Source organism: Amblyraja radiata, chromosome 33, assembly GCF_010909765.2.
Source record: "Amblyraja radiata isolate CabotCenter1 chromosome 33, sAmbRad1.1.pri, whole genome shotgun sequence".
Taxonomy (NCBI): domain Eukaryota; kingdom Metazoa; phylum Chordata; class Chondrichthyes; order Rajiformes; family Rajidae; genus Amblyraja; species Amblyraja radiata.
Window position 1 is genome coordinate 11,358,192 of NC_045988.1, and position 25,130 is coordinate 11,383,321.

The 25,130-nt window shown below is 44.5% G+C and overlaps 1 protein-coding gene across 1 annotated transcript in view; it reads right to left on the reverse strand.

The window, feature by feature from the left end:
* The window catches only part of LOC116991160, a 58,364-nt gene that overhangs the window by 20,788 nt on the left and 12,446 nt on the right, over positions 1-25,130 (reverse strand). The window contains exons 9-23 of the mRNA XM_033049530.1: positions 24,955-25,117; positions 23,430-23,618; positions 21,661-21,853; positions 20,727-20,860; positions 19,756-19,890; positions 19,101-19,312; positions 16,673-16,830; positions 14,183-14,410; positions 12,961-13,284; positions 11,011-11,424; positions 8,310-8,480; positions 7,747-7,904; positions 5,548-5,688; positions 4,906-5,047; positions 3,654-3,838 (exon numbers count right to left, since the gene is read on the reverse strand). Of these exons, the coding sequence (XP_032905421.1) occupies positions 3,654-3,838; positions 4,906-5,047; positions 5,548-5,688; positions 7,747-7,904; positions 8,310-8,480; positions 11,011-11,424; positions 12,961-13,284; positions 14,183-14,410; positions 16,673-16,830; positions 19,101-19,312; positions 19,756-19,890; positions 20,727-20,860; positions 21,661-21,853; positions 23,430-23,618; positions 24,955-25,117 (2,947 nt within the window). The remainder of the gene's footprint in view (positions 1-3,653; positions 3,839-4,905; positions 5,048-5,547; positions 5,689-7,746; positions 7,905-8,309; positions 8,481-11,010; positions 11,425-12,960; positions 13,285-14,182; positions 14,411-16,672; positions 16,831-19,100; positions 19,313-19,755; positions 19,891-20,726; positions 20,861-21,660; positions 21,854-23,429; positions 23,619-24,954; positions 25,118-25,130) is intronic.

The following is a 25,130-nucleotide window of genomic DNA, read 5'->3' on the forward strand; positions in this document are numbered from 1 at the left end:
GGCAACACCTGCCTCCCCCCCCCCCCTCCCAACCTGTATCCAGCTATTACCAGGATTTTTTACCACCTCTACCTCTTTTTTCCAGCTTTCTCCACCCTTAGTCCATCAATCTGAAGACAGATTCAGATCTGAAACATCATCTGTTCATTCCATCCAGAAATTCTGCCTGACCCGTTGAGTTTCTCCAGCACTTGATATCTTCTTACATGAACTGGTTTAAAATTTGTCAAGTCAAGAGTGTTTAATTGTCAGCTGTCCAAAAACGGAACAATGAAATTCTTACTTAAAGCAACATGACAGGTCTGTAAATACAGTACTCAATATAATAAACATAAATAAGTTCAATACATTTTTAAAAATCCAATATTAGTGCAAAACAAAATGAAAATCCAAAGTCGCTAGCACAACCAAGACAGGTCTGAAGAAGGGTCTCGACCCGAAACGTCACCTATTCCTTCGTTCCATAGATGCTGCCTCACCTGCTGAGTTTCTCCAGCATTTTTGTCTACCTTCGATTTTGCCAGTATCTGCAGTTCTTTCTTAAACAAGACAGTTCATAGTTCAGTTGGAGTTTGTAGTGTTCAAAGCCTAATGATTGTTTGGAAGAATCTGTTCCTGAACCTGGTGTCACGTTTTCAGAGTCCTATACCTTCTGCCCAATGGTAGGAGTGAAATGAGAGTATGGTCAGTGTGGAGTGTGTCCTTAGTGATGCTGGCTACTTTTTTGAAACAGCGCCTCCTATAAATCCCTATGATGGTGGGGAGGTCAGTACCCATGATGGACCAGGCAGTGTCCACCTCTTTTTGTAATCTCCACCATTCCTGGGTGTTCCAAGTTCTTGTAATGGTCTTGGGAGGCACTTTGGAATTCTGTGGATATGAAATAAACTTTGCAACCTCAAAGTATGGGGACTATTCATACTTATTCTATTTTATATTCTCCAGGACTGGAAAGGTGTTGAAAACCTTACTTCCCTATTTCTTTCTTTCTTTTAAAATCTTTTTATTCGTTTTTTTTCCAAAAAACAAAACCAAAAAAGAAGATATATGATAAACATAACAATTATATTGATACATAGGGATCAGGATTACATTAATAACAGGTATAACCTTAATATGAGTCCAGTGTCAAAATACATATTGAATATAGACCTCCCGGTCTCTATGTAAATATAGTTAAATGTTTAAAAGAAAACATATATGTAGAAAAAACCACAAAGATAAAAAGGAAAACAAAAGGAAGAAACCCCCCCCCCCCCCTAAACTAAAGGGAATAGTTTTTTTTACACCAAGGTTGATGGGTGCTTGGAACACACTACCGGGGTGGTGATCGTGGCAGATACAATAGTGGGATTTAAGAGGCTTTTGGATAGGCACAGAGCTATGGAGGGATGTGGATTGTGTGCAGCCAGTTAACAGTGGGTCTTGGCATCCAGTTTGGCACCAACATTGTGGCTGAATGGCCTGTTCCTGTACTATACTCATCTATGTTGTAAATCTTTCACACTGTTATTTGTAATCATTTGGCATGTACCGAGCTTGCTGTAATTGGCACCGACAGCTCCAAGATCAAGTCAGTAGCCATAGCAACCCACCACCCCAATAATCAGCTGTTTGCAACATAGAACTTGTATTTATAAAATCTAGGCTTGTGAATGCTGCTTGAACGAAAATACATTTATCACCTTAAACACCCACTTATCAAAGCACAGGAGAAAGCCAATGATAATGTACTGCTGGAAAGCTGAAGAAGAACGCCATGTAATCCATAGCTTTGTAAACTTTAGGAAGCTATCCGATTTTCCCACTGCCCTCGGCTTCTTTACCATACTCCCAACTTATAGAATAGAATAGTTTCTTTATTGTCATTGTAACATGAACCATGTACAACAAAATTGTAAAATGTCAGCCAGTCAGTGCACCATTTAAACATTTCTAAAAGCTAACGATACATACAAGGTAAAATATTTAAAAAAGATAAACAACTAAAATAAATATCATAAAAATAGCACGAATAAAAATAGCAGATACTATTTAGTTTTTAGTATCGTTCCAACACCATCTTGATGTGCAAGGGGTGGGAGATTGCAACCTTCACGTGGTCCGCCCTGTTTCGACGAATGCAATCAACCCAGTGTGCACAATCAAATAAGATCAAATAGAACAAGTTGTCCTACAACTTTATGTGCACACCACACGCAAGAAGTTGATGGGCATTATTGAATCTCAACCGAAGCCCACATTGTCTGCATCGCACATTATACCAAGTTTAAACTAATCTCCTCTGCCTGCAAATCCTTCCATCAACCTGCATATCCATGTGCCTATCCAAAAGCCTCTTAAATGTCACTATCATATCTGCCTCCACCACCATCCCTGGCAATGTGTTCCAAGCACCCACAACCCTCTGTATAAAAATCTTGCCCCGCACATCTCCTTTAAATGTTGCCCTTCTCACCTTAAAGCTATGCCCTCTAGTGTTTGACATTCACCCTGGGAATAAAGTTATGACTGTCTACCCTATCAATTCCTCTCATAATATTATAAATTTCTATCCGGTCTGCTCCCCCACCTCCCCCATCCTCCAATGTTCCAGAGAAAACAATCCACGTTTGTCCAACTTCTCCTTACAGCTAATACCTTCTAATCTAGGCAGTATTCTGGTAAATGGTTGCTGAATTCAAAGTCAAAGTCAAAGTAGCCTTTATTGTCATTCAGACCTTGCGGTCTGAACGAAATTTCGTTGCCTTGCAGTCCTACATATAGTAAAAAATGACAAAAACACACAAAAACCACAAATTAACATCCACCACAGTGAGTTGAATACTCCTCACTGTGATGGAAGGCAAAAGTCTTAAGTCTTTGTCTCTTCCCTTCTTATTCTCCCTCTGCGCCGAGGCGATCCAGGCTTCGGATGTTGTGACCCCGCCGGGTGATGGTAAGTAATGTCAGTCCCGCGGCTGAATCCAAGCTCCGCGAACGGGCCGGTTCAACCTCGCGGCCCGGGGTGGTCGGAGCCGCCGAAGCTGCGGCCCTCCAGTCCAGAGGATGCAGCTGTTGTCGCGGGAGCTCCGGAGAACAGGTCACCAACCTGGGACCTGCGAGCTCCCGACGATGTCGTCCACCGGGCCCGCGGCCGATCCTCCGAGGTCGGATCGCTGCTGCTGCTGCCGCTGCCCGCTCCGAGTTCAGGTTGCCACTGCCGCTGCCTGCTCCGAGGTCTGGTCGCTGCTGCCGCTGCCCGCTCCGAGTTCGGGTCGCCGCTGCCCCAGCTCCGAGGCCGCCAGCTCCGCTATTAGGCCTCGGCGCAGGCGGAGACGGGGGATACGACAAGAGAAGTCGCATCCCCCCGAAATAAGAGACCAAAAACATGTTTCTCCCCCCCACCCACACACACACACACACATACACAATAAACCAAAAATGAACAAAAACAGAACAAAAGAACAACACAAAAAAGAGAAGAAAAAAAAACTTACAACAGTAAGTTTATTACTGGGTGTACTAAAAAAAATATTCGCTAACAAACAATGATATTGTTTCTTGCCTTGGGCGAAGGACAAGAACAACTTTGATGGTCAAGCAAGGGAAACCCTTTAAATAAAGAATATAAACCGAAATCAGAACTGTTGGAGTACACATGGTGCCCTCACCTGAAGGTACTTCAGTGGTGAGGCTTCTTCTGCCTGCTGGAAGGCAGCGTCCTGTGCCTGCTGCAGTTGACCTCTCTTTCGAGCCTCGTCTTGACTCATCTTTTCAGCAAACTGTGCCACCTTTTCAACTATCGCCCGAGCTGTGGCTACGAATAACATCTGCTGCTCCACCTCCTCCTTGTCCACTGTACGGTGAAGAAGACAGGAGAGCATGCGACAACAACACTGGCAGATAAAGGGTAGAGCCAAACAGAAATGCAAAACACCGCAGCACCCTTGCATTGTTTCAGAGATGGCGTGGGGAGATTCATTCTCTCCCTATATGAGCATAAGGAATAGGAGTAAGATTAGGCCATTTGGCCCATCACGTCTACTCCGCCATTCAATCATGACTGATCTATCTCTCCCTCCGAATCCCATTCTCCTGCCTTCTCCCCATAACCTCCGACACCTGGACTAATCAAAAATCTACCATCCTCTGACTAAATAAATTTCTTCTCATCTCCTTGCTAAATGAACGCCCTTTAATTCTGAGGCTATGACCTCTTGTCCTAGACTCACCCACTAGTGGAAACATCTTCTCCCCATCCACTCTATTCAAGCCTTTCACTATTCTGCATGTTTCAATGAGGTCCCCCCTCATTCTTCTAAACTCCAGCCTAACTAATTATATGCTTTAATTTCAGGTCATCCAAGTAAGATTGTTTCATATTTGTTTCAGAATGCTTCAATCCATAATAACTGAAAATTTCATTCAGTTCTCTTAATTTTTAAGAAAGTTATGGGCTTTTGATCACATCTATGCTTTTGAGTTAAGTTAATGGAAAAGCAATTGGGAACAAGATGCTAATTTCCGAGTATGAAAATGGCCATAACTTTTTTAATACTGAAGATATGAAAGTGAATTAGGTGTCAAAATAAACTTATTTTTATGCTTTATCTGATGGGATAAATTGCAGACTTGATTTTTAAAATCTCGAAATGTTGTAACATTGCTAAATATTGTACCGAGAGGCTACGCAGAATGTGGACTGTATTTACACTTCCTGATGTCTTGCTATTCTCTTCCATAACATAAAACAGAGAAAATAAGTGGACTAATAGCATCAGAGGCCTCGTATGAACAGAAAATATAGAAGAGAAAAGAGAAATAAAAATCCAGTGTCTTGGGGTACCTGAATGGTTAAAATGCATCAATGTTTGGGAAACAGAGAACGAGTTAGTTGTAAGTTGCAATTGGACATAGGGTTACCTTGTGACACCAAAACAATCGCATCAGCTGGCATCAGGGATGACAAATGTGATCCGTCTATGTCCCTGCGTTGTGCTTCATTCTGGGCACAGACGTGTAAAAGGGTGATTACTTCACCAAGAGCTCTCACCTCATCCTCAACCTGAAGACAATCAAGTAAAAGGATTCAGTACCTGCTGCATGGAACATCGTCTACAAAACCTGAGGCAGGAGCGTGACCAATATTACCAGACTGAAGCTTGTGTCAAAGGCTCAAGAGTTACAGTGTAGAAATTGAACTAATCTTACAGAATCATAACGGAATAACAATGAAATTAAATAAGTGAAATGAAAGGGCTAATGCAAAATCTTATTATTCCAATGAAAAAAAATCCTTGTTAAATAAGGAAACTAAAGCTGTTGATAAGCTAAAGATTGTCGAAATTGTTCTACTGTGATAATTGTATGGAATAATTGGATTCCAAAAAGCCTCAAGCATTCTCAGAACAGTCTGAACAGATATGAACCCATTCGACCATTATGCATTCCATGGTGTGTGTGTGTGTGTGTGTAATTAAACTACTACATTCCGTATGATTCATAAATTTATGATTATTAACTCGAGCATAAACTAAATGTATTGATTCAATCATGATGCTGTACCTGGTCGAATCTGCAGTCGGGTTCGGTGTCAGAGACCTTCCGCAGTAAAACTTTTAAAGCATTGAATAGAGTTTCTTCCTTCTGTTGCTGATGCTGCCAATGTTCACGTCTACACTGGAGTTCTTCCTCCAGGGCATTGAGCTGAGTGGATACACACAGATGGAACGTCACCTGGGAGCACTGAACCATCACAGAACTTCAACAGTGACTATTTTCAGCACCATAACACGTCCCTTTGAACTGATGCTGAACCCAGCCAGTGTGTTTGAAGTGCACCCTTGCTATATCTACAGGGCATGAATGAACTCTCGTTTCCAGTTACAACTACTGATATCAATGAGGTTGCAGGATGGAAAACATGGCAAAGGAAAAAATATTACTCTGGTGCAGTAGGAGGTTTACGTTGCATGGGTGAGATTGGTACACGTGTCAGAGCAGAGGCAATTTAATTACCTCATTGTCTCCTTCCCTATAACTAAAATATATTGTACCCATAAATTCCAATTGATTTTGTGTCATTAACCTGCACTAAGGAATAACTCGGAGTGGTGAATCAACTTATGGGGTCTTCGTTATGAAGTGGGGGTGAAACCAATGTGGAAGAATTTACAACTTTCTTCCAGACAAAACCTGAAGTCAGGATTGATTTAACCTTCCATGTGGTGCTGTAAGGCGACAACAAAAAAGGGCAGCACAGTGGCGTGGCTGACCGAATGCGCCTCACAGTGCCAGAGACCCAGGTTCGATCCTGACTTCGGGTGCTGTCTGCATGGAGTTTGCACGTTCTCCTTGTGACCATGTGGGTTTCCACAGAGTGCTCCGGATTTCTCCCACATCGCAAAGACATGCAGGTTTGTGGGTTAATTGATTTCTGCAAATCTCCCCTCGTGTGTAAAGAGAAAGTGGAATAACATAGAACAGGTGATTGATGGTCGGAGTGAACCTGGTGGGCCGAAGGGCTTCTTTCTATGTTGTATCTTTCAATCAATGAATCAAATACTGTATCACTCTACCATCCCATACAAATTCAAGGACAGAGACATCAGCCTCTAGGTAATGAATTACGTCACTCATCATCGCAAAGGTTTATGTGACATCTGACCTGATTGGTACTGGCACATAAAAATCTAAAGAGGGAAAGGCTTTGTTCATTCAAAATTGACAGAGAAAAAATGCAAAAAACCTAGTGACACTTCAGAGAAGATTTACTTGAATGGGACGAGGATTTTAGCTGTAAGGTTAGGTTGGAGTCGTGGCTATAATCCTGAGCAAAGTTGTTTGAGGAAGATTTTAAAGGATGATGGCAGTTTTAGACAAGGGAAGCAAAAGAAAGGTCTTCCCATTAATTGATGGCACGTGGACAAGAAACACAGATATTCTCAGCAAGTGGTAAAGGAGGGATGTGAGGAACATTTTCTCCACAGTGAGTGATAACAATGTAGATGCCAATGTGATGTGATCAGAGATGATCAACAATTTGCGGCACAATGGCACAGGATTTGCTGCCTTACAGCGCCAGAGACCCAGGTTCGATCCTGACTATGGGTGCTGTCTGTACGGAGTTTGTACGTTCTCCCTGTGACCATGTGGGTTTTCTCCGAGTGCTCCGGTTTCCTCCCACACTCCAAAGATGTACAGATTTGTAGATTAATTGGCTTCGGTAAAAATTGTAAATTGTCCCTAGTGTGTAGGATAGTGCTAGTTTATGGTCGCTGATTGGCGCAGACTCAGTGGGCCGAAATGCCCGTTTCAGCACTGTACCTCTAAAGTCTAAAGGCTAAAGTAAAGATTTCAACGGGAAATTGGATTGGCACCTGAGAGAAATTAACTTGCAGGGAGATTGGGATAGAGTGAGGAAATGGGATTGAATGGATCGTTCTATAGAGAATTGCTATGAGTGAGATGAGCTGGACGGAATATTTTGTAAGCATGTAACCATCCTACAACTCTATGAATTTCATATGCAAGTGGATATTAGCTCTTCAAGTAATATAGCTAATGATTGTCACCTTATCACCAGGAACACACCAATATGTAACAGGCAATCGATATATCAAATACCTACACATGCATAGTTGATTCGACTGCCACTGGAATTGCCTGGGTGTACAATCACATTGCTTATATAAGAAATTATTTGTCTAAACATGAATGGCCGAGCAGGTTGAAAGTCACAATGGCATTTTCCCATTGCATTACCATTTCCCCATTCAGCCTTCGTTTCATGCAACCTCCTGATGACTGTAGGACAGGCACCACGATTCCTGTCTGTGGATCTATGCGGGCTCCAACAACTGGGCCAGTTTCACCGGTGATGGGGTCAAAGCTTCTGGCACCAAGAGCAATCGGTATCAGTCCTAGAAAAGGTGAGAGGGGAAAAGATTTAATAGGAACCTGAGGGGCAACATTTTCACACAGAGGTTGGTGGGTAAATGGGATGAGTAGCTGGTGGAAGTAGTTGAGGCAGATGCAATGAAGAATGATGAATGAATGATACTCTATTATCGCATGTGACATGTCACAGTAAAATTATTTGTTTTGCATACCATACACAAAGTATGCAAAGAGTCACCACGTATAGGGCGCCTAACAATCTTTAAAAGGTTGGACAGGTACATGGATAGGAAAATTTGAAAGAGATGCAGGTAAATGATATTAGCTTAGGTGAGACATCTTTGTCAGCATGGGTGAGTTAGGTAACCATGTTGGAATGCCATGACTCTCTGACTGTTAGGTTTTTAATGAGTTTAAGCATTAAATACCTTTTCCATCAGGATCCTCCATGGTCCCAGCAAGGGGGATGAGTCGGCCAGTAGCTGGATTGGATTCCACCCCTAAAATTGGCACTTGCAGGCCAGAGCCTCCAGGGTCAGGAATCTGCATCCCTACAACGGCAGGGATCAGTAAACCTGTGCCGGCAAATGGGATCATCCCTGTGGGAGAATCAAAGTCATCAGCAAAATTAACCAGCATTGCATATGCTGTTTGTCTATACCCTCATGTGTCATTGCACCCGTATCTCACCTCTTACAGAATATGGGAACATGGGGAAGCTGATGTATGGTGTTGGCATGGTGACTGCCTCACTGCACTAGGAATCCAGGTTCTATACTGACATCCGGTGCTGTCTGTGAGGAGTGTATCTTCTCCCTGAAACCACTGGTGCTCCGATTCCCTCCCACATCCCGAATATGTGTTGGTCCTTAATTGATTCCTGTAAATCACCAGTTAGTGTAAGTCACATGGAGAAGCAAAACCGGAGGTAAGGGCGAATCAGTGGAAAGGGGTAGGAAAGGGATATGTTGAATTGGATTGATGTGATTTCACTGCTGGGAGCTGGAATGTACTTGTTGGGCCAAATGACCTCCATCTGTTTCATAATAAGTATGTGACACTATGATTTTCCTGTTCACCATCTATTCCTGTTTCTGACTGAAGATACACATGGAACAGCAGCAGTATGAATATCAGGTCAACTATTCATTGAAGTGAACATGTTATACAACCAAATGAGAAGCCCAAGATAGTATCAAAAACCAGAGTAATATCCAAGTACTGCCATCTGTCTCTCACTTGTTGAGTGTAGGTTTGGAGGCTAAGAACTGAGGGAGTGGGCCACATCACCTCTGGAAGGCATGCCCATCTGATACAAGTTAGAGTGCTGCCTGACTACTTGAATATCCAATTTGGTGGTTGATGGGCTCCAATTACAAAAGTACAGTGTAAATAAACAGTGTCCTGGAAGGGATCGTGGAAATGGGAGATGGAAAGCTGAGAAGCGTTTTACGGGGATAATTTTCATGCAGGCTAGAAGCTGTCGATCAGACTCCCCAACCTTTCTCATAGCTTGCTAATCTAACCCTTCAGGTCCAACCTACCAATATGAGCTTCCAGATGTCCTACAATGAATGACCCATGGCAGATCAATTGGTGGAATCAAAGTAAGATTTCATCTCAAGAATGGATCGAAGCTGGTTTCTATCACGGTATGAAGCTGTTTCATAGTTCGTGTGCTGACCTGAAGCCAACGTTGAATTTTACTCCCAATTAACTAACACCTTCCCCAACCATGGAATCATATAGACCCCCCAGTTGCCTCCTTTCGAGTCCGCACCAAATCATCAAACATCCATTTATACTGTCGTCCTTTAATCTAATTTTATTCTCTCTCACATTCTCATCAACTCTCCCCAAATTCTACCACCCCCTACAAACTCGGGGCAATTTACAGAAGCCAATTAATCTACAAACCCACATCTCTTTGCGATCTGGGAAAAAAACAGAGCACCCGGAGGGAATCCACACATTCACGGAGAACCTGCAAACTCCACACAGACAGCACCCAAGGAAACTTGGGGCGCTTGAACTGTGGATCAACGGTTTACCCAGCTGTGTCACTGTACTGACCATTTTTCTAAAAGATAACCCTTGACTAACAGCCACTGGCTTCAAGTTATAGAACCTTGGGAAGCTGAGGAAGATGTACTACAAACTTGATTTCTAATCTACTCTGGTGTGCGTGCAAGCTTTGGACCCGGCTGTGTACCTGTACAAATGCAGGGGAAATTGAGACAGTTGAGGTTAAAGTTACAGGTATCTTGGGATGCACAAGCAGAGGCATAGAGCACAAAGGCAGAGAGCTTATCCTCTTCATAAAACTCTGGGGAAGTCAGAAGAGTAGAGGATGCTGGAATCATGAGCAAAACACCAAGTTCTCAAGTAACTCAATGGGTCAGCCAGCATCTGAAGTGAAAATGGACAGACAATGTTTCAGATCGGGACACTTCTTCAGATTGAAGAATGCTCAGTCATATTCAATTCTGATCATTACATCATGGGATGGAATAATGGATCACAGAAGAAGCAACAGTTCCAGGGATGAGGAAATTAATCTGCAGCGACAGACTGGAGAAATTGGAATTGTTCTCCTTGGAGTGAAGGCGTTTGATAGAATATTTGATAGAGATACACGTGGCACAGTGCCAGAGCCCCAGGTTCAATCCAAGCTATGGATACTGTCTGTATGGAGATTGTACCCGTGACCCCGTGGGTTTTCTCCGGGTGCTCTGTTTCCCTCCTACACTCCAAAGATGTACAGGTTTGTCAATGAATTGATGACTGTGAAATTGTAAATTGTCCCTAGTGTTGGCATGGTCTCGATGGGCCGAAGGGCCTGTTTCCAGGGGAAGTTTCTGTGGGCAGCTCATGGAAAAGTAAAAAATGTTTCAAAATTATGAGCAAGAGGAAAAAGGCAGATGTGGGCAGAGATCACATGATCTGGAACTCACCATCTTTAACAGCGGAGGCAGCAAAACGCCAAAGCTTTGTCGAGGAAATTGGATTGGCATCTAAGGGTTGAAAAACGACAGGCAGAAGGAGAAGGATCTGGAGAACAGGAATGCCCGAGGAAACTGGAGCATAATCACTCAGCGGAAGGTTCTCCGACAACTCTGTGTTTCTTACCAATGTCACCACCTGTGTTTGCCAGATCCTTTGCTTCCTTCCTCTGTCTCTCCAGGTTGTGTGCGGTGTGGATAACGTGTGCCCAGGATCTTCTGCGTGCCATCGCAAAGCCATCCAGTGCATCCTTCAGCGTGGCTCGCTGTTTCTGCTGAAGGGAGGAGGATGCTTCTGAGCTCTGTGCGGTCACGGCGTCTTTGTAGCCCTCCAATGCTTCCAGGACGTGGACCTCACTGGCCAGCATGGCACCATCGATCAACGGCTGGTAGCCACCTGCATGTGCCACCACTTGGCCTTCGTGAATGCAAGCACCTGAAATGCGGGCAGACCTTCCACTGAGAGGCTCCGTGAAGCTGTCCCCAAGGATCACGGGCGTATTGGAAGACTTCAGCACACCTCCTAGTGGTATCACTGCACCTGAAAGGAAACGAGATCCTTAAAGGTCTTTAAAGATCCTTCGACATCGGGCTTCAACATCGGGAGAAAAATGGAGAGCAGGGGAGAGATAAAGACTTTGCCTTCCATCACAGTGAGGAGGAGGTTCACTGTGTTGGATGATTGTGTGAATTAAATTGGTTGTGCGTCTCGTAGGAATCGTTTTTGTTTGTATGGCTGTAGAAACCGAGTTTCGTTTGAGCCTCACTGAGGTTCAAATGACAATAAATATTGTATTGTATTGTATTGTATTGTAAAGCCACGTCATTTTTCCTTCACAGGTCCAACTGGAGCTGTTCAGAACCCATAAAGACATAGGATATAGAACAATATTGAGATATTGAACCTGGAACTGGGGTACTGCCTCCAGCTCCAAGGTCGGCTCTAGGAGGTGTCCCCCAGGATATAGAGGTAACCCGGGGGAGGAGAGGGATGTTGGTTGATGGGCCGAGCTGATCGAGGACGATGGAGGAGGCCCTTCAGCAGCCTGGGGTTCAGGGGTGCTCCAGTACATCCAGCACGGGAACCAGACATTGGACTTATATTTTGTAAATGGCGTCAAAATATGGTGTCGGGTGGAAGAATTAGACCATTCAGCCCATCAAGTCTACTCTGCCATTCAATCATGGCTGATCTATCTCTCCCTCCTAACCCCAACATCAGGGGTCACCGTTTCAGAATGGGGGGGAAGGCCATTTAGGACTGAGATGATGAAAAACTCCTTCACCCAGGGAGATGTGAATCTGTGGAATTCTCTGCCACAGAGGGCGGTGAAGGCCAATTCACTGGATGTTTTCAAGAGAAAGTTAGATTTAGGGCTAAAGGAATCAAGGGATATGGGGGAAAAGCAGGAACGGGGTACTGATTTTAGATGATCAGCTATGATCATATTGAATGGCGGTGCTGGCTCGAAGGGCCGAATGGCCTACTCCTGCACCTGTTTTTCTATGTTTCTACGTCAATATGCATCTCTTTGTCATCCTAACGCTCCCTCATATCTTCTGGCACGACTCCGACATAGGTTTAGATGCAGTTGGACGTTTACTATTGTTGCTATGCACATTGGTACAATGGGGCGGCACAGTGGCACAACTGGTAGAACTGCAGCCTCACAGCGCCGGAGACGCAGATTTGATCCCGACCCCGAGTGCTGTCGGTGTGGAGCTTGCATGTTCTTCCTGACTGTGTAGTTTTCCTTCGGGTGCTCCGGTTTCCTCCCATGTCTCAATGGTGTGTGGGTTTGTAAGTTAATTGGCCTCTACAAATTGCCACTAGTGTTTAGGGAGTGGATGGGGAAGTGGGATAACAGAGAATTGGTATGAACATTGGTTGGCAGACACAAAATGCTGGAGTAACTCAGCAGGTCAGGCAGCATCTCAAGAGGAAAGGAATAGGAGACATTTCGGGTCAAGACCCTTCTTCAGACTTCAGATCAAAGGTTGTGAATGGTGGGCTGAAGAGCCTGTCTTCATGCTGTTTCTTGCAATCAATTCAACTTAATGGGAGCATCAGGTTTACCTGTGGCAGTGTTCAGACTGACCCCTATGATCGGGACCACCCGGCCAGTCTTCTCGCACACCATTGGGGCTCCAACTTCAATTGGCGCCGACATTCCTGTAATTGGGCTGATATAGGATCCTCCCAGTGGATAAACCAAGCCGGTCTGGGGGTGAATAGTCACGGCCAAGATGGGCACTTCAATTCCCGAGTATGCATCTGCCATCGGTCCTCCCAGCTTGACATCACCCTGCATTGATGGACTTCCCAATGGGAGCTTGGTGTCTGGACACAGCGAGTATGGTACGTATGGAATCAAATCCTTCTCACTCAGGCAAACAGCACCTACAGCGTGATGGAAATTGGCAAAAGAGTCATGCTTCAAGCACACAGCTCTGAAACACCAACGGCAGCGAAACAGAAGAAATAAATGTTCCATTGGTTAATATGCAATGGCATAGTATTGAGCAAAATATCTAGGTGTAGGTTTATTATGGGCACATGTAATGAGGTACAGTGAAAAGCTTTATTTTGCATGCCATCCACAATCAAATCAGAAATACTGTGTAGAAAGGAACTGCAGATGTTGGTTTATACCAAAGAAAGACACGAAATGTAGGAGTACCTCAGCAGGTCAGGTTGCATCTCCGGAGAAAAATAATAGGTGACGTTTTGGGTTTGGTCTGGAGAAAGGTTCCCACCCAAAATGTCACCTATTCTATTTCTTCAGAGATGCTGCTTGACCTGCAGTTACTCCAGCATTTTGTGCCTATCTTCAAATTACATATACCATACATAAATACAATCAAGCCAAACTAGTGTACAATAGAACAAAGCAGAAAACACTGAGTGCAGAATATACTTCTCAGTATTGTAGTGCATCAGTGTAAATATAAATAAAACCAAATATAAATCCTTACAGGTCGTTCACAGGGTGATTTTCTTTCATGTCCTTCAAGATACATTTTCTTACAACACAGAACGTAGAAAAGTACAGCACAGGAACAGGCCCTTCGGCCCACAATGTCTGTGCTGGACATGATGCCAAGTTAAACTAATCGCATCTGCCTGCAAGTGATCCATTATCCCACCGTACCCTGCATATCCATGTGTATCTAAAGGCCTTTTTAACACCACTAATGTATCTGCCTCCACCACCTCCCCTGGCAAAGCCTCTTGAACGTTAAAAAATATTTTTTTCTTCTCCCAACGTGCGACTGTTGCCCTCCTCCAGGGAACTGACCTGCCGCTGGGTCTGTGACCGGACGAAGGCAGGACCTGACGGAGTCGTAACACACATTGCCAGCCATGGGGAGCACACGTCCAGTCTGAGGGTGGAGGAAGATGCTGCTGGACACAGGCATGGTGTACTTATTGGCCAAGAGCAAGACAGCATCCCGACACGGAGTGAGCAATCCCGTCAGCCCATCCACTTGCAGGAGACTGCGATGTCTAATGGTTCCATCAGCTCCTGCCACAGGAAGTTTAGTTTAGTTTTTTTTTTTTTTAATTTATTTATTAGAAGTAAGTACAATAATGTGGCACCTTTTTTCAGGTGCCAAATATATATTGACATGTTACATTTTATGTACAGCTTCATCCCCGCACACTAACACGCACACACTGGGGACAATTTACATTTATACCAAGCCCATTAACCTACAAACCCGCACGTCTTTGGAGTGTGGGAGGAAACCAGAGATCCCGGAGAAAACCCACGTGGTCAAGGGGTGTACATACAAACGCCCATAGTTGCGATCGAACCCGGGTCTCTGGCACGGTAAGGCAGCAACTCTACAGCTGCGCCATCGTGGCTGCCACAATATTGCCTCAATAACATTGTATACGATCACGTCATCGTCACTCGACCAATACATTAGTTGGGAATCAAAAGGCTAGCAGCAGAAGTGGGAATTGGAAGGAGAGCATTTTCTGGGAATCGTGAGTGAGAAACAGTGTGGCAGAACTTTGTGAACTAAGTGCAAGATGAGGTCAAGGCTGTGCATTGAAATCTGTCACTGAAATGCTGTTTACCTGTATATGACGGCTTCCTTTTGATCCTAAACAAGGATGTAAGGTTCTCTGTAATTCTCCTTCATCAGCAATGGGTCGGGTGAGAACAGAGTACAGATCCAACAGCCTGTTCAGCAGCGTAGAAGGAGATTGGAGCTTGCTATCATTATCCATGCGGTAAAATGTATGATTTTATCAAAACAACTTTCAGGAGGTAAAACTGGGAAATCGCAAAAATGCAACATTGTGGCAGATGGAGAGGTGGTGTAGACCAAATAGCACAGTTCTAAAGAGCGTGCTGCAGCGTATAAGTGTGACGTGGTTGGACATGGTGGACTGCGTGATTAGAAGAGTTAAGAGATCCAAGGATTTAAGAGATAAGGGGAACTGAATGCAGAAACAGTGCATTGTTAACTGGTTAGGTTGCAGTTGGAATATTGCATCCAATTCCAATGATCTCACTTTAGAAGGGATGTGAAGAGCAGGTGAATGGGACAGACAGAATTGCTCTAATAACTGCTGCCATTGACATGTTGGACTGAATGGCATTAGTTCAACAATTCTTTTTTTTTTAATTAAAATTCTTTTTTTTTTTTATTAGAAGCAAACACATATTACAGGTGCACAACCTTTTATCCGGAGTTCCGGAAACCGAAAAGCTCCGAAAACCGGACATTTTTTCCAGGATGTCATCTGCACACCAAAGCTCGCGTTTGGCGCCAAACTTGACCCGAAACGACCCACGGTCAACCCAGGTCTGTACTACTGTAGCGGCTGCCTCCTCCCCGGAGACCGGGGAGACACTTAAACATCTGAAAATCATTGCTTAAATGTTAGTCAGTTAGTTTGGAGGGCTTTTATGTGAGGGGGGGGGGGGGGGGGGGGGTGAAGGGGGAAACTTTAATTCTTAGTCCCCTACCTGGTCGGAGAGGCGAGGAGCGGGCAATGCCTTACCGGGTCGCCGTGCAGTAAGCTCCGGAGCGCTGTGGCCGCCGACTCCCAACATCGCGGAGCTGGGGCTGCGGGCATCCGGCCGCGGGCGGCGTCGGTTGTAGCTCCGACCCCGGAAACTCTACCCCTGGTGTGTCGGCGGCCACAGCGCTCCGGAGCTTACCGCCCGGCGCTGTGGCCGCCGACTCCCAACATCGCGGAGCTGGGGCTGCGGGCGTCTGGCCGCGGGCAGCGCTGGATTTGGAGCGCCGCACAGCCAGGGGTAGAGTTGCCGGGGTCGGAGCTCCAACCGGCGCCGCCTGCAGCCCCAGCTCCGCGATGTTGGGAGTCGGCGGCCACAGCGCTCCGGAGCTTACTGCACGGCGACCCGGTAAGGCATTGCCCGCTCCCCGCCTCTCCGACCAGGTAGGGGACTAAGAATTAAAGTTTCCCCCTTCACCCCCCCCCCCCCACCACATAAAATCCCTCCAAACTAACTGACTAACATTTAAGCAATGATTTACAATGATTCCCCGGTCTCCGGGGAGGAGGCAGCCGCTCCAGACTTTTCAAGCCGCCCGCGCTACCTACCTAATCTACGCTAAAAATCTTCCATTCGGAAATCCAAAAAATTCCGAAATTCGAGAAGTGTCTGGTCCCAAGGCTTTCGGATAAAAGGTTGTGCACCTGTATAAACATTTCATGTATATCAGTCGTACATTGTTAATATTATCAATTGTAGATTGGTTCTGCTTCTAGTTCAACTATTCTGTGATTAAAGTTTTCTTACCGATTAATTCCTCTTTGGACAGAACTTGCAAAGTCTCCTTGTTCACAAGCTGGGCTCCCGTCCCTTTCCCCAGCACAGACCAGACACACAAGCGTTGACACTCGTTTGTGACGGCATCCGACATTTGTAACAACAAAGCTTCAACTTGTTCAGGAACCCTGAGAAAGAACGTCAAAGTAGATTGGAATTACAAGGTCACATTTGTTTCCGTCTTTGTCATTTTGCTGCAGCTTATAGGATTTAAGTTTGGCCACATTTGGAGTATTGTGTGCGGTTCTGGTCGCCCCATTTACATCAAGGATGTGAAGGGTTTGGAAAGGATGCAGAGGAGGTTTACCAGAATGATTCCTGGATTAGGGGACATTAGCTACAGAAATGCCTGGAACTTGGTGGTTGAGGCAGATTCGATAATGGTATTTAAGAGACTTTTGGATAGGCATATGGATATGCAGAGACATAAAGGATTGATTTCAGTCTTGATTTTGGATGCTGTCTGGGTGGAGTTTGCATGTTTTCCCTGTTATCTGCACGAGTTACTTCCAGATGCTCTGGTTTCCTCACACAAGCCAAAGGCATGGAGGCTGGTACTGTAAGTTAATTGGCTACTGTCATAAGGTCATAACTGATAGGAGTAGAATTAGACCATTTGGCCCATCTAGTCTACTCCACCAATTAATCACAGCTGATCTATCTCTCCCTCCTAACCCCATTCCCCTACCTTCTCCCCATAATAACCGACACCCGTACTTATCAAGAATGTATCCACTGTATCTCTGACTCTGTGTAAAATATCCACTGATTACAGGGCCTGTCCCACTCGGGCCTCATTTGCATGTCTCGCAGATGGCACGCAAAGATTTTGTACATCCCAAAATCCTGGGGCGCCGCACGCGACAACGCGTCTACGTCACCATGCGCGCATCACGTGCGCATCACGACTTGTGTGTCGTGACGAGTAAATGATGTTGCATAAACGACACGCAAATGACCCCCAAGTGGGACAAGTCCTTTAGCCTCCACAGCCTTCTGTGGCAAAGAATTCCACAGATTCACCACCCTCAGACTAAAGACATTTCTCCAAACTTTGCCAAAAAATTGAAAATCTAAGAAGCATGTTGAAAATGAGAATTAATTTGAATCATAACCCAAACCAAGTGTGTGAACTGATTGAGAAGATCCAATGGCGTGGGTATGAGGAAATTATTTTCCTTCAGTCAGAGAATCCAGAATAAGTTAGTGTTTATCAGAAAGATGAGGAAGCATTGGTTGTACAAAGAGTGAAAACTCAGAGCCCTCAATTCCCGTAGATGTTGGGTTGGGGATTGTAGTGGCCATTTGGCTTGTTTTGCATGCCATTGATGATGGCATGTGCCTTTAAATTTTAGACTGCCCGTTATATTGTGGGTGGGGTTTATGACGTGTTTTTGGACGTATTTGGAGCTTAGATGCTTGCGCAGAAGTTTAGTTTTTATATTAGTTTGGAGAGACGATGGAGAAGATCAAAACTTCGACCATGCCAATGTTAAGGAGACACAAAGAGTTTTGTAATGTTTAAAGTTGCAAGTTGGAATTCAAGGAAGATTGCAGTAACAAGTCGGAAGAAACTTGGACTGTATCTTGCTGTTTACCATCAACAATAATGCATTTATTCGACAAAAGACTGTGTTGAAGCTTTATGAGTGAAGAAGCTCTGAAGGTCTGTGAGGAAACTTGCAAATGTATTGAAGATATTCCCCTTATCCATTCTCATCCAAATACCGGCTAGAGAATTCGTTTCTTGAAAGTCACGAAAAATCTGCCGCTACAGGGATAGGGTAGGGGCTGTTTAGGTGAATTGAACCATTCAACACTTGAATAAATGGACGTTAGTGGGAGATGTTGATGGAGGAAGGGTGGACTTAGAGCACAGAGCAGCCAGGACTTAAATGGTTGGCAGAACCTGCGGTCTCCTATTCTTACTTTCCTTCTCTAAGGATAACTTAATGCTACTGGAATCAAAGTTACTACTGGAAATAAAAGGACGTACCTTTAGAAAGTAGATGAGGAGGAATTTCTTTAGTCAGAGGGTGGTGAATCTGTGGAATTCATTGCCATAGAAGGCTGTGGAGGCCGTCAGTGGATATTTTTAAGGTAGAGATAGATATATCTGTATTCTTGATTAATACAGGAGAATAATAATAAAAATAATAATGGATGGGATTTATATAGCGCCTTTCTAGAATACTCAAGGTGCTTAAAATTGAGAGGGGAAGATAGATGAGCCATGATTGAATGTTGGAGTAGACTTGATGGGCCGAATAGCCTAATTCTGCTTCTACAACTTATCAACTTATGAAATGTGGTGCCATCATGATGAATTTCAGACAAAAGATGACAATGAATGCGTCTGTCCCAATAGCTTCCGTGTACAACCATGCTAAGTAAATACCACTGAGAGATTGCACTGTTCGGCATAGTTGATTTTCCCTCATGATCCACATGTTCCTCCAATATTCGGACCACTTCTCTCAGGGCCACGTTGAAGTTGATGTGATGCTCCTCTCGACTACGCCAGTCAGCTTGGAGGAGTTGCTGCTGCTTGGCCAGAGTCTCCTCAAACTCCAGCCCAACATCCTGCCGCCTCTTAATCTCCTGCCTTACCTGGAAAAGCAATTTGCCGATATATCAGTACCATTGCTATAAAATGTGCTATTGCATAATTCAATGATACTTTGTCACGTGAACCTGGTACACAAAGTAGGCAAATAGTCGCCGTGCTTTTGGCAACAACACAAGTTACATAGTGCTCCCCAGAGTCACGTTGGTCTCCCTTTGTCTTCGGCATCACCCTCCACCCTGTGCTGGGTCCCCGTTTTTTTCTCGGCACCCCCCCCCCCCCACCCCAACCCCAGGTCCCTCTTTGTTCTTGGCAGCGCGGCCCGACCATCTCTCCGTAGCCCATCCTCTTCTCCAATCACAGTTGCTTTTTTAGATACAGAATGCAGTTATTACAATCAATATGCAAGGACAGGTCATCACAATTCGGTACCAACTTCCAAAAACTCCAACAACCCAAAAACATTGAAGAGAATCAACATATTCACCTTGCTGCACATCTTCTCGTACATTTCCATGCCTGCCCTGCTGATTAAACGCCTTCCAGCAAGATTCATTTCCTTCATCCAGAGGACTCTGAGGGACTCAGTCACTTGAGTTACCTTCTGATAGAACAACTTCACCTAAATAGAACACAGTTACGAAACATTTTTAACTGTTTCCAAAAATGTGACCTATTTTCTCCCAAAAGCACTTTAGATGGCTGTTCACTGGTGTTTCCTCTGAAGCTCTGAGTTGTACAGGATTGGTCATCTTTTGAAATAGGCATCAAACCAGGACCTACCTACTGTCTCGAGCGGATGTAGAAGGCTCCCTGCGTTGAAGAATGGGGGAGATGTCATCAATGCCTGGGTCAATATTTATCCCACAATCAACATCAGAGTAGGTGAATCCCAGAGCAGGTGAATCGAGGACCAGAGGACATAGGTTTAAGGTGAAGGGGAAAATATTTAACAGGAATCTGAGGGGTGACTTTTTCTACACAAAGGGTGGTGGGTGCATTGAACGAGCTGCCAGAGGAGGTGGTTGAGGCAGGGACTACCCCAACATTTAAGAAACCGTTAGACAGGTAACCTGTAATGGAGAATGTCAACACATAGTTCCCAAGTTAAGCCAAGTTATACTAATCTCCTCTGCCTGAATGTATCCATTAGATCCATTTTTCTCCAGCACTTTTGTCTACCTGTATCCATATCCATCTATTTCCTACATATCTATGTGCCTATCCAAAAGCGTCATAAACGCCACTATCGTATCTGCCTCCACCTTTACATCTGACAGTACATTCCAGCCACTCACCACTCTCTGTAAAAAAACTTGCCCCGCACATATCCTGTAAAGTTTCCCCCTCCCAACTTAAAGTTATTCCTCCTAGTATTTGGCATTTCACTGTGGGGAAAAAGGTTCTGACTGTCTACCTTATCTATGTCTCATAATTTTTCAGAATCTTGAATCTTACCTCCTTCTTGTGTTGACTTAATCGGACTGACACTGCCAACGATTGTTTCAATAGAATTTGATAGAAGGTGTTGGTGTTAAAGAATTCCAGATCAATTTGTTGATCATAATCCTCATGGTCTTTTGAGGTAGAATCTAAAATAGAAATAAAATAGTTTCATTTTTTTTAGCAAGAACTGCAAAGAAAAATGTACCGATCATCCCATAGAAATTTCAACCATAGACGTAAGGAACTGCAAATACTGGAATCTAGAGAAAAAAATACTAAGTGCTGGAGTAACTCAGTGGGTCAGGCAGCATCTGTGGAGAACATGGATAAGGGACATTTCGGGTCAGGATCCTTCCTCAGACTGATTGTAGTAGGGGGAGAAAGCTGGAAGACAGGTGTGGGGGGAGGGGGGTGGGAGACAGAGCCAAGTAAGTGATAGGTGGATACACTTGAGAGGGCCAGAGATGAAAAGGAGACAAGAGGCTGTGAGGAAAGCAAAGATGCATAATTGTGAAACCAGAAGCAGGGATGTAGGTGGAGGGGGATAGGAGGGGAAGGGGAAATGTGGTGGGGCGTATCCACTGGTGGGAGAGTCTAGGACAAGGGATCATAGCCTCAGAATTAAAGGACGTTCCTTTAGGAAGGAGATGAGGAGGAATTTCCTTAGTCAGAGGGTGGTTAACCCAATGGAATTCTTTGCCACAGAAAGCTGTGGAGGCCAAGTCAATGGATATTTTTAAGGCAGAGATAGATTCTTGATTAGTACGGGTGTCAGAGGTTATGGCAGGAGAATGGAGTTAGGAGAGAGACATAGATCAGCCACAATTGAATGGTGGAGTAGACGATGGGCCGAATGGCCTATTTCTGCTCCGATCACATGACCATTTCTGATTTTGTGGAGGACTTCCAGCAGCTGCAGTAGTTTCCTGGCTTTCGAAAAACTCACCTTCCTTCCTGTCCCCATCTTCAGCTCTTTCCTCAGTTTGTTCTCCAAACTGCAGACTGCGGTGAACTTTCTTCACAGCAATGATGGCAGCGTCTTTCGAGGAGTAATCGTCAAAGTTATACGTCTTCTGGAGGTACTGGTACCTTGGAGCAACTACTGCCTTCTTGGGCCAACTGCACTTCTTGAAGAAAAGCTGCAGGTGTTGAATAAAAAATAATTATTCAAGACGTTATGTTTGCCTCCTTTATCTTTTCATCCTCTCCAGAGGATAACATATGAGAATTAAACACGCTGGATTCCTTACCTACACTAAAACCCTCCACATATATAGGCAGGCATTTTTTAGGTTTAGTTTAGAAATAGAGCATGGAAACAGGCTGTTTGGTCCAACAAGTCTACCCTGACCATCAATCACCTGTTCATATTTATCCCACATTATCATCCACTTCCTATACACTAGGAGCAATTTTATAGAGGCCAATTAACCTGCAAACCCACACATCTATGAGATGTGGGAGGATACTGGAGCAACTGGAGGATACCCGCACAGTCACAGGGAGAACGGGCAAACTCCACGCAGACAGCACCCAAGGTCAGGATTGATCCTGGGTCTTTGGTGGTGTGAGGCAGCGGCTCTACAAGCTGCACCAACCACCCTATGTTGCGCCCTATGTTGAAGTCCAGTGTCGCACAGTAGAACCACGAGTTGAGCCTCCTCCTGTTGAAAGAGTTAGTGCAGCAGTGTGGAGATTGGAACCCTGCCTTCTCGATCTTTTTATGAACGCAGGGACGATCAAAGCCAATGGCACAGCCCAAAACCAACCACTGACCTGTGGATAAGATCAGGTAATACTGCTACCAATTGTGAATGCAAGAGCTGAACCTTGGGCACTGCTGTGACATGTGGCTCTCCATTAAACCACTCAGTGTATACCTGCCCACTGCAGGAAAACATCATTATAACTAAAGGCAAGAATAGGCCACACATTCTGCCATCCATGGATATTCTTCCACCTCACTGTTTATATCTCATATTTCTTGATTTGTTAAGTATCAACATTCTATTGAACTAGCACTGAATATACTCAGTGAAGGAATATCTGCATCCCTCTGGGAAGGATATTCCTGAAATACCTCACTCTGAGTAATAATATTCTACCTCAGTCATATATTGAAAATAGGCCCTACAGCCTACAAAGTCTATGACTTTAGAGATACAGTGCGTAAACAGGCCCCTTGGCCCGCCGGGTCCACACCAACCAGCAATCACCACGTAGACTAGCACTATCCTACACACTACGGACAATTTACAATTTTACTGTAGTCAATTAACCTACAAACCTGTATGTCTTTGGAGTGTGGGAGGAAATCAGAGCACCCAGAGAAATCCCACACAGGTCATAGGTAGAACGTACTAATGGCGTACAGACAACACCCGTAGTCAGGATCGAACCTGGGTCTCTTGCTGTAAGGCAGCAGCTCTACCGCTGCACCATACCAGGCCATGTTGACTATTGAGCACCCGCTATGCACACAAATGGATGTGTAGTCTGCTGTGCCTAAACCCTCATTGATGTGAACTTTCCCTGAGGCTTTGGGTTGACTGACCAAATACAGACTGTGCAAGAATGATCGCACACGTACACTTCATCAGTCCATGTGACTAGGGAAGAAACCTGTCTCAGAAATACAGTGCCATCACCTCGAGCTGGGAGAAGTGATCAAGAACAGTGGGACAAATTAACACTGGCATCTTTTCAGAAGCTCACCATCAATCCTGTGCCGATACCGAGTGTTGCTGCTGATGCCACCAGTAAGCTGGAAATAAGATGCCAATCGGGCTTGAACTCCAGGTCTTGGGTCCTGCGAATACCCATGCGGATAAAGTTTCTGCTGGTGGTGGGGAAGAAGGGGCCTTCCTCATAGCACTGACCCCCGACCGGCATCACACGAACGTACTGAAGGAGGAATCGAACCGTTGATATTTCTCATCAAACAGCAATGCAGGATTGTGTCAATTATAGACTCTCATGGTTTCCCTAAAAACTCCAAAAAACAGTGGTCAACAATTGCTTTTGATCACCTCACTTGAATAACTGGCATGTGAAAATTAAAATGGAAATGCATGATCATTCTCTTTAGAACATGGACAGGTGCTATTTCGGGTCAGGACTCTTCTTCAGGCTGATTTCAGGGGGTGGGGTTGAGGGAAGAAAGCTGGAAGAGTGGAGGGGCTGTACAGATCATGGCCAGTAATAGTGATCACAAGCGAGGAGGGGGTTTTCATAGGCACATTTCCTGGTACATGTGACAATTAAATTGAATCATGAATCTTGAATCTTCACGCCAATCATTGGTTTTGAGAAAGATCCGAAAGGAGGGGTATTGGGAAATGGAAAAAAATACATTTATTTCATTGCTATTCCTAGGTTAAGCCTCATTATTAATATGGAGGGGAGTTGTTCTGGGATGCTGTTGAGCCTTCCCGAGTTGTCATGGGCCTAACTCAATGAAACACCAGTGAAGGGAGGTGTCCACTTGATAACCCCAATGATATACTTGGGGACCCCCAATGATATAGAAACATAGAAAATAGGTGCAGGAGGAGGCCATGCGGCCCTTGATCATATGATATGATTAGTTTGTTTTAAAGAGCTAGTTAACATGTAGGAAGCTGTTTTTTTGCATACAGAGTTTTTGTTGGTCCTTAGCATAAGTTGGCATATTCAGTTAGATAGTTAGGCTTTGGGCTTAGTTTTCATAGTTGAGCGCTTATCCTGGAGTTATAGCACAAGTACTTTGTGTTTTAATTGTAATTTAGAGCAGGGGGGGGAAAAGTTTGTTGTCATTTAGTCTTATTCCCTTAGCCCCTTTTGAACATAACGGAATCGACAAAGAGAAGAGTGTCTGTTTGTCCATATTCCTCTTCATGAATTAAAGTTATGTGCAATCTAGGATGGCAATTAACTTTGAAATGTGGACAACATTGTGGTATGTTACTTGTGACATCATTGCAACATTAAAGAGCAGTCTTGAGCTACTACTGTATTTCCCTCATTGGAGACCCCTAGACTATCTTTGATCGGACTTTACCTTGCACTAAGCGCTATTCACTTTATCATGTATCTGTACACTGTGGATGGTTTGATTGCAATCATGTATTGTCTTTCTGCTGACTGGTTAGCACACAACAAAAGCTTTTCACTGTACACGTGATAATAAACTCCTCAACATTGAGGCCTTTGACAAAACATGAATATGGTGAAGGACTATGATCAGTAGGTGGGCACTCACCATCTTCTTGTGGTGGTTGCTGCTCAGTTGGAGAACGTGAACACCAGGCTGGTTGAAACGATAAATAAAGAGCCAGGATGAGCTCGATGCGAGTTCCAACTTCTCAACCAGTTCACGGAACGCACCCCAGTCAAAGGCGCTGTCAGTGTTGTACAGATTTGCACTAGAAAAATAAT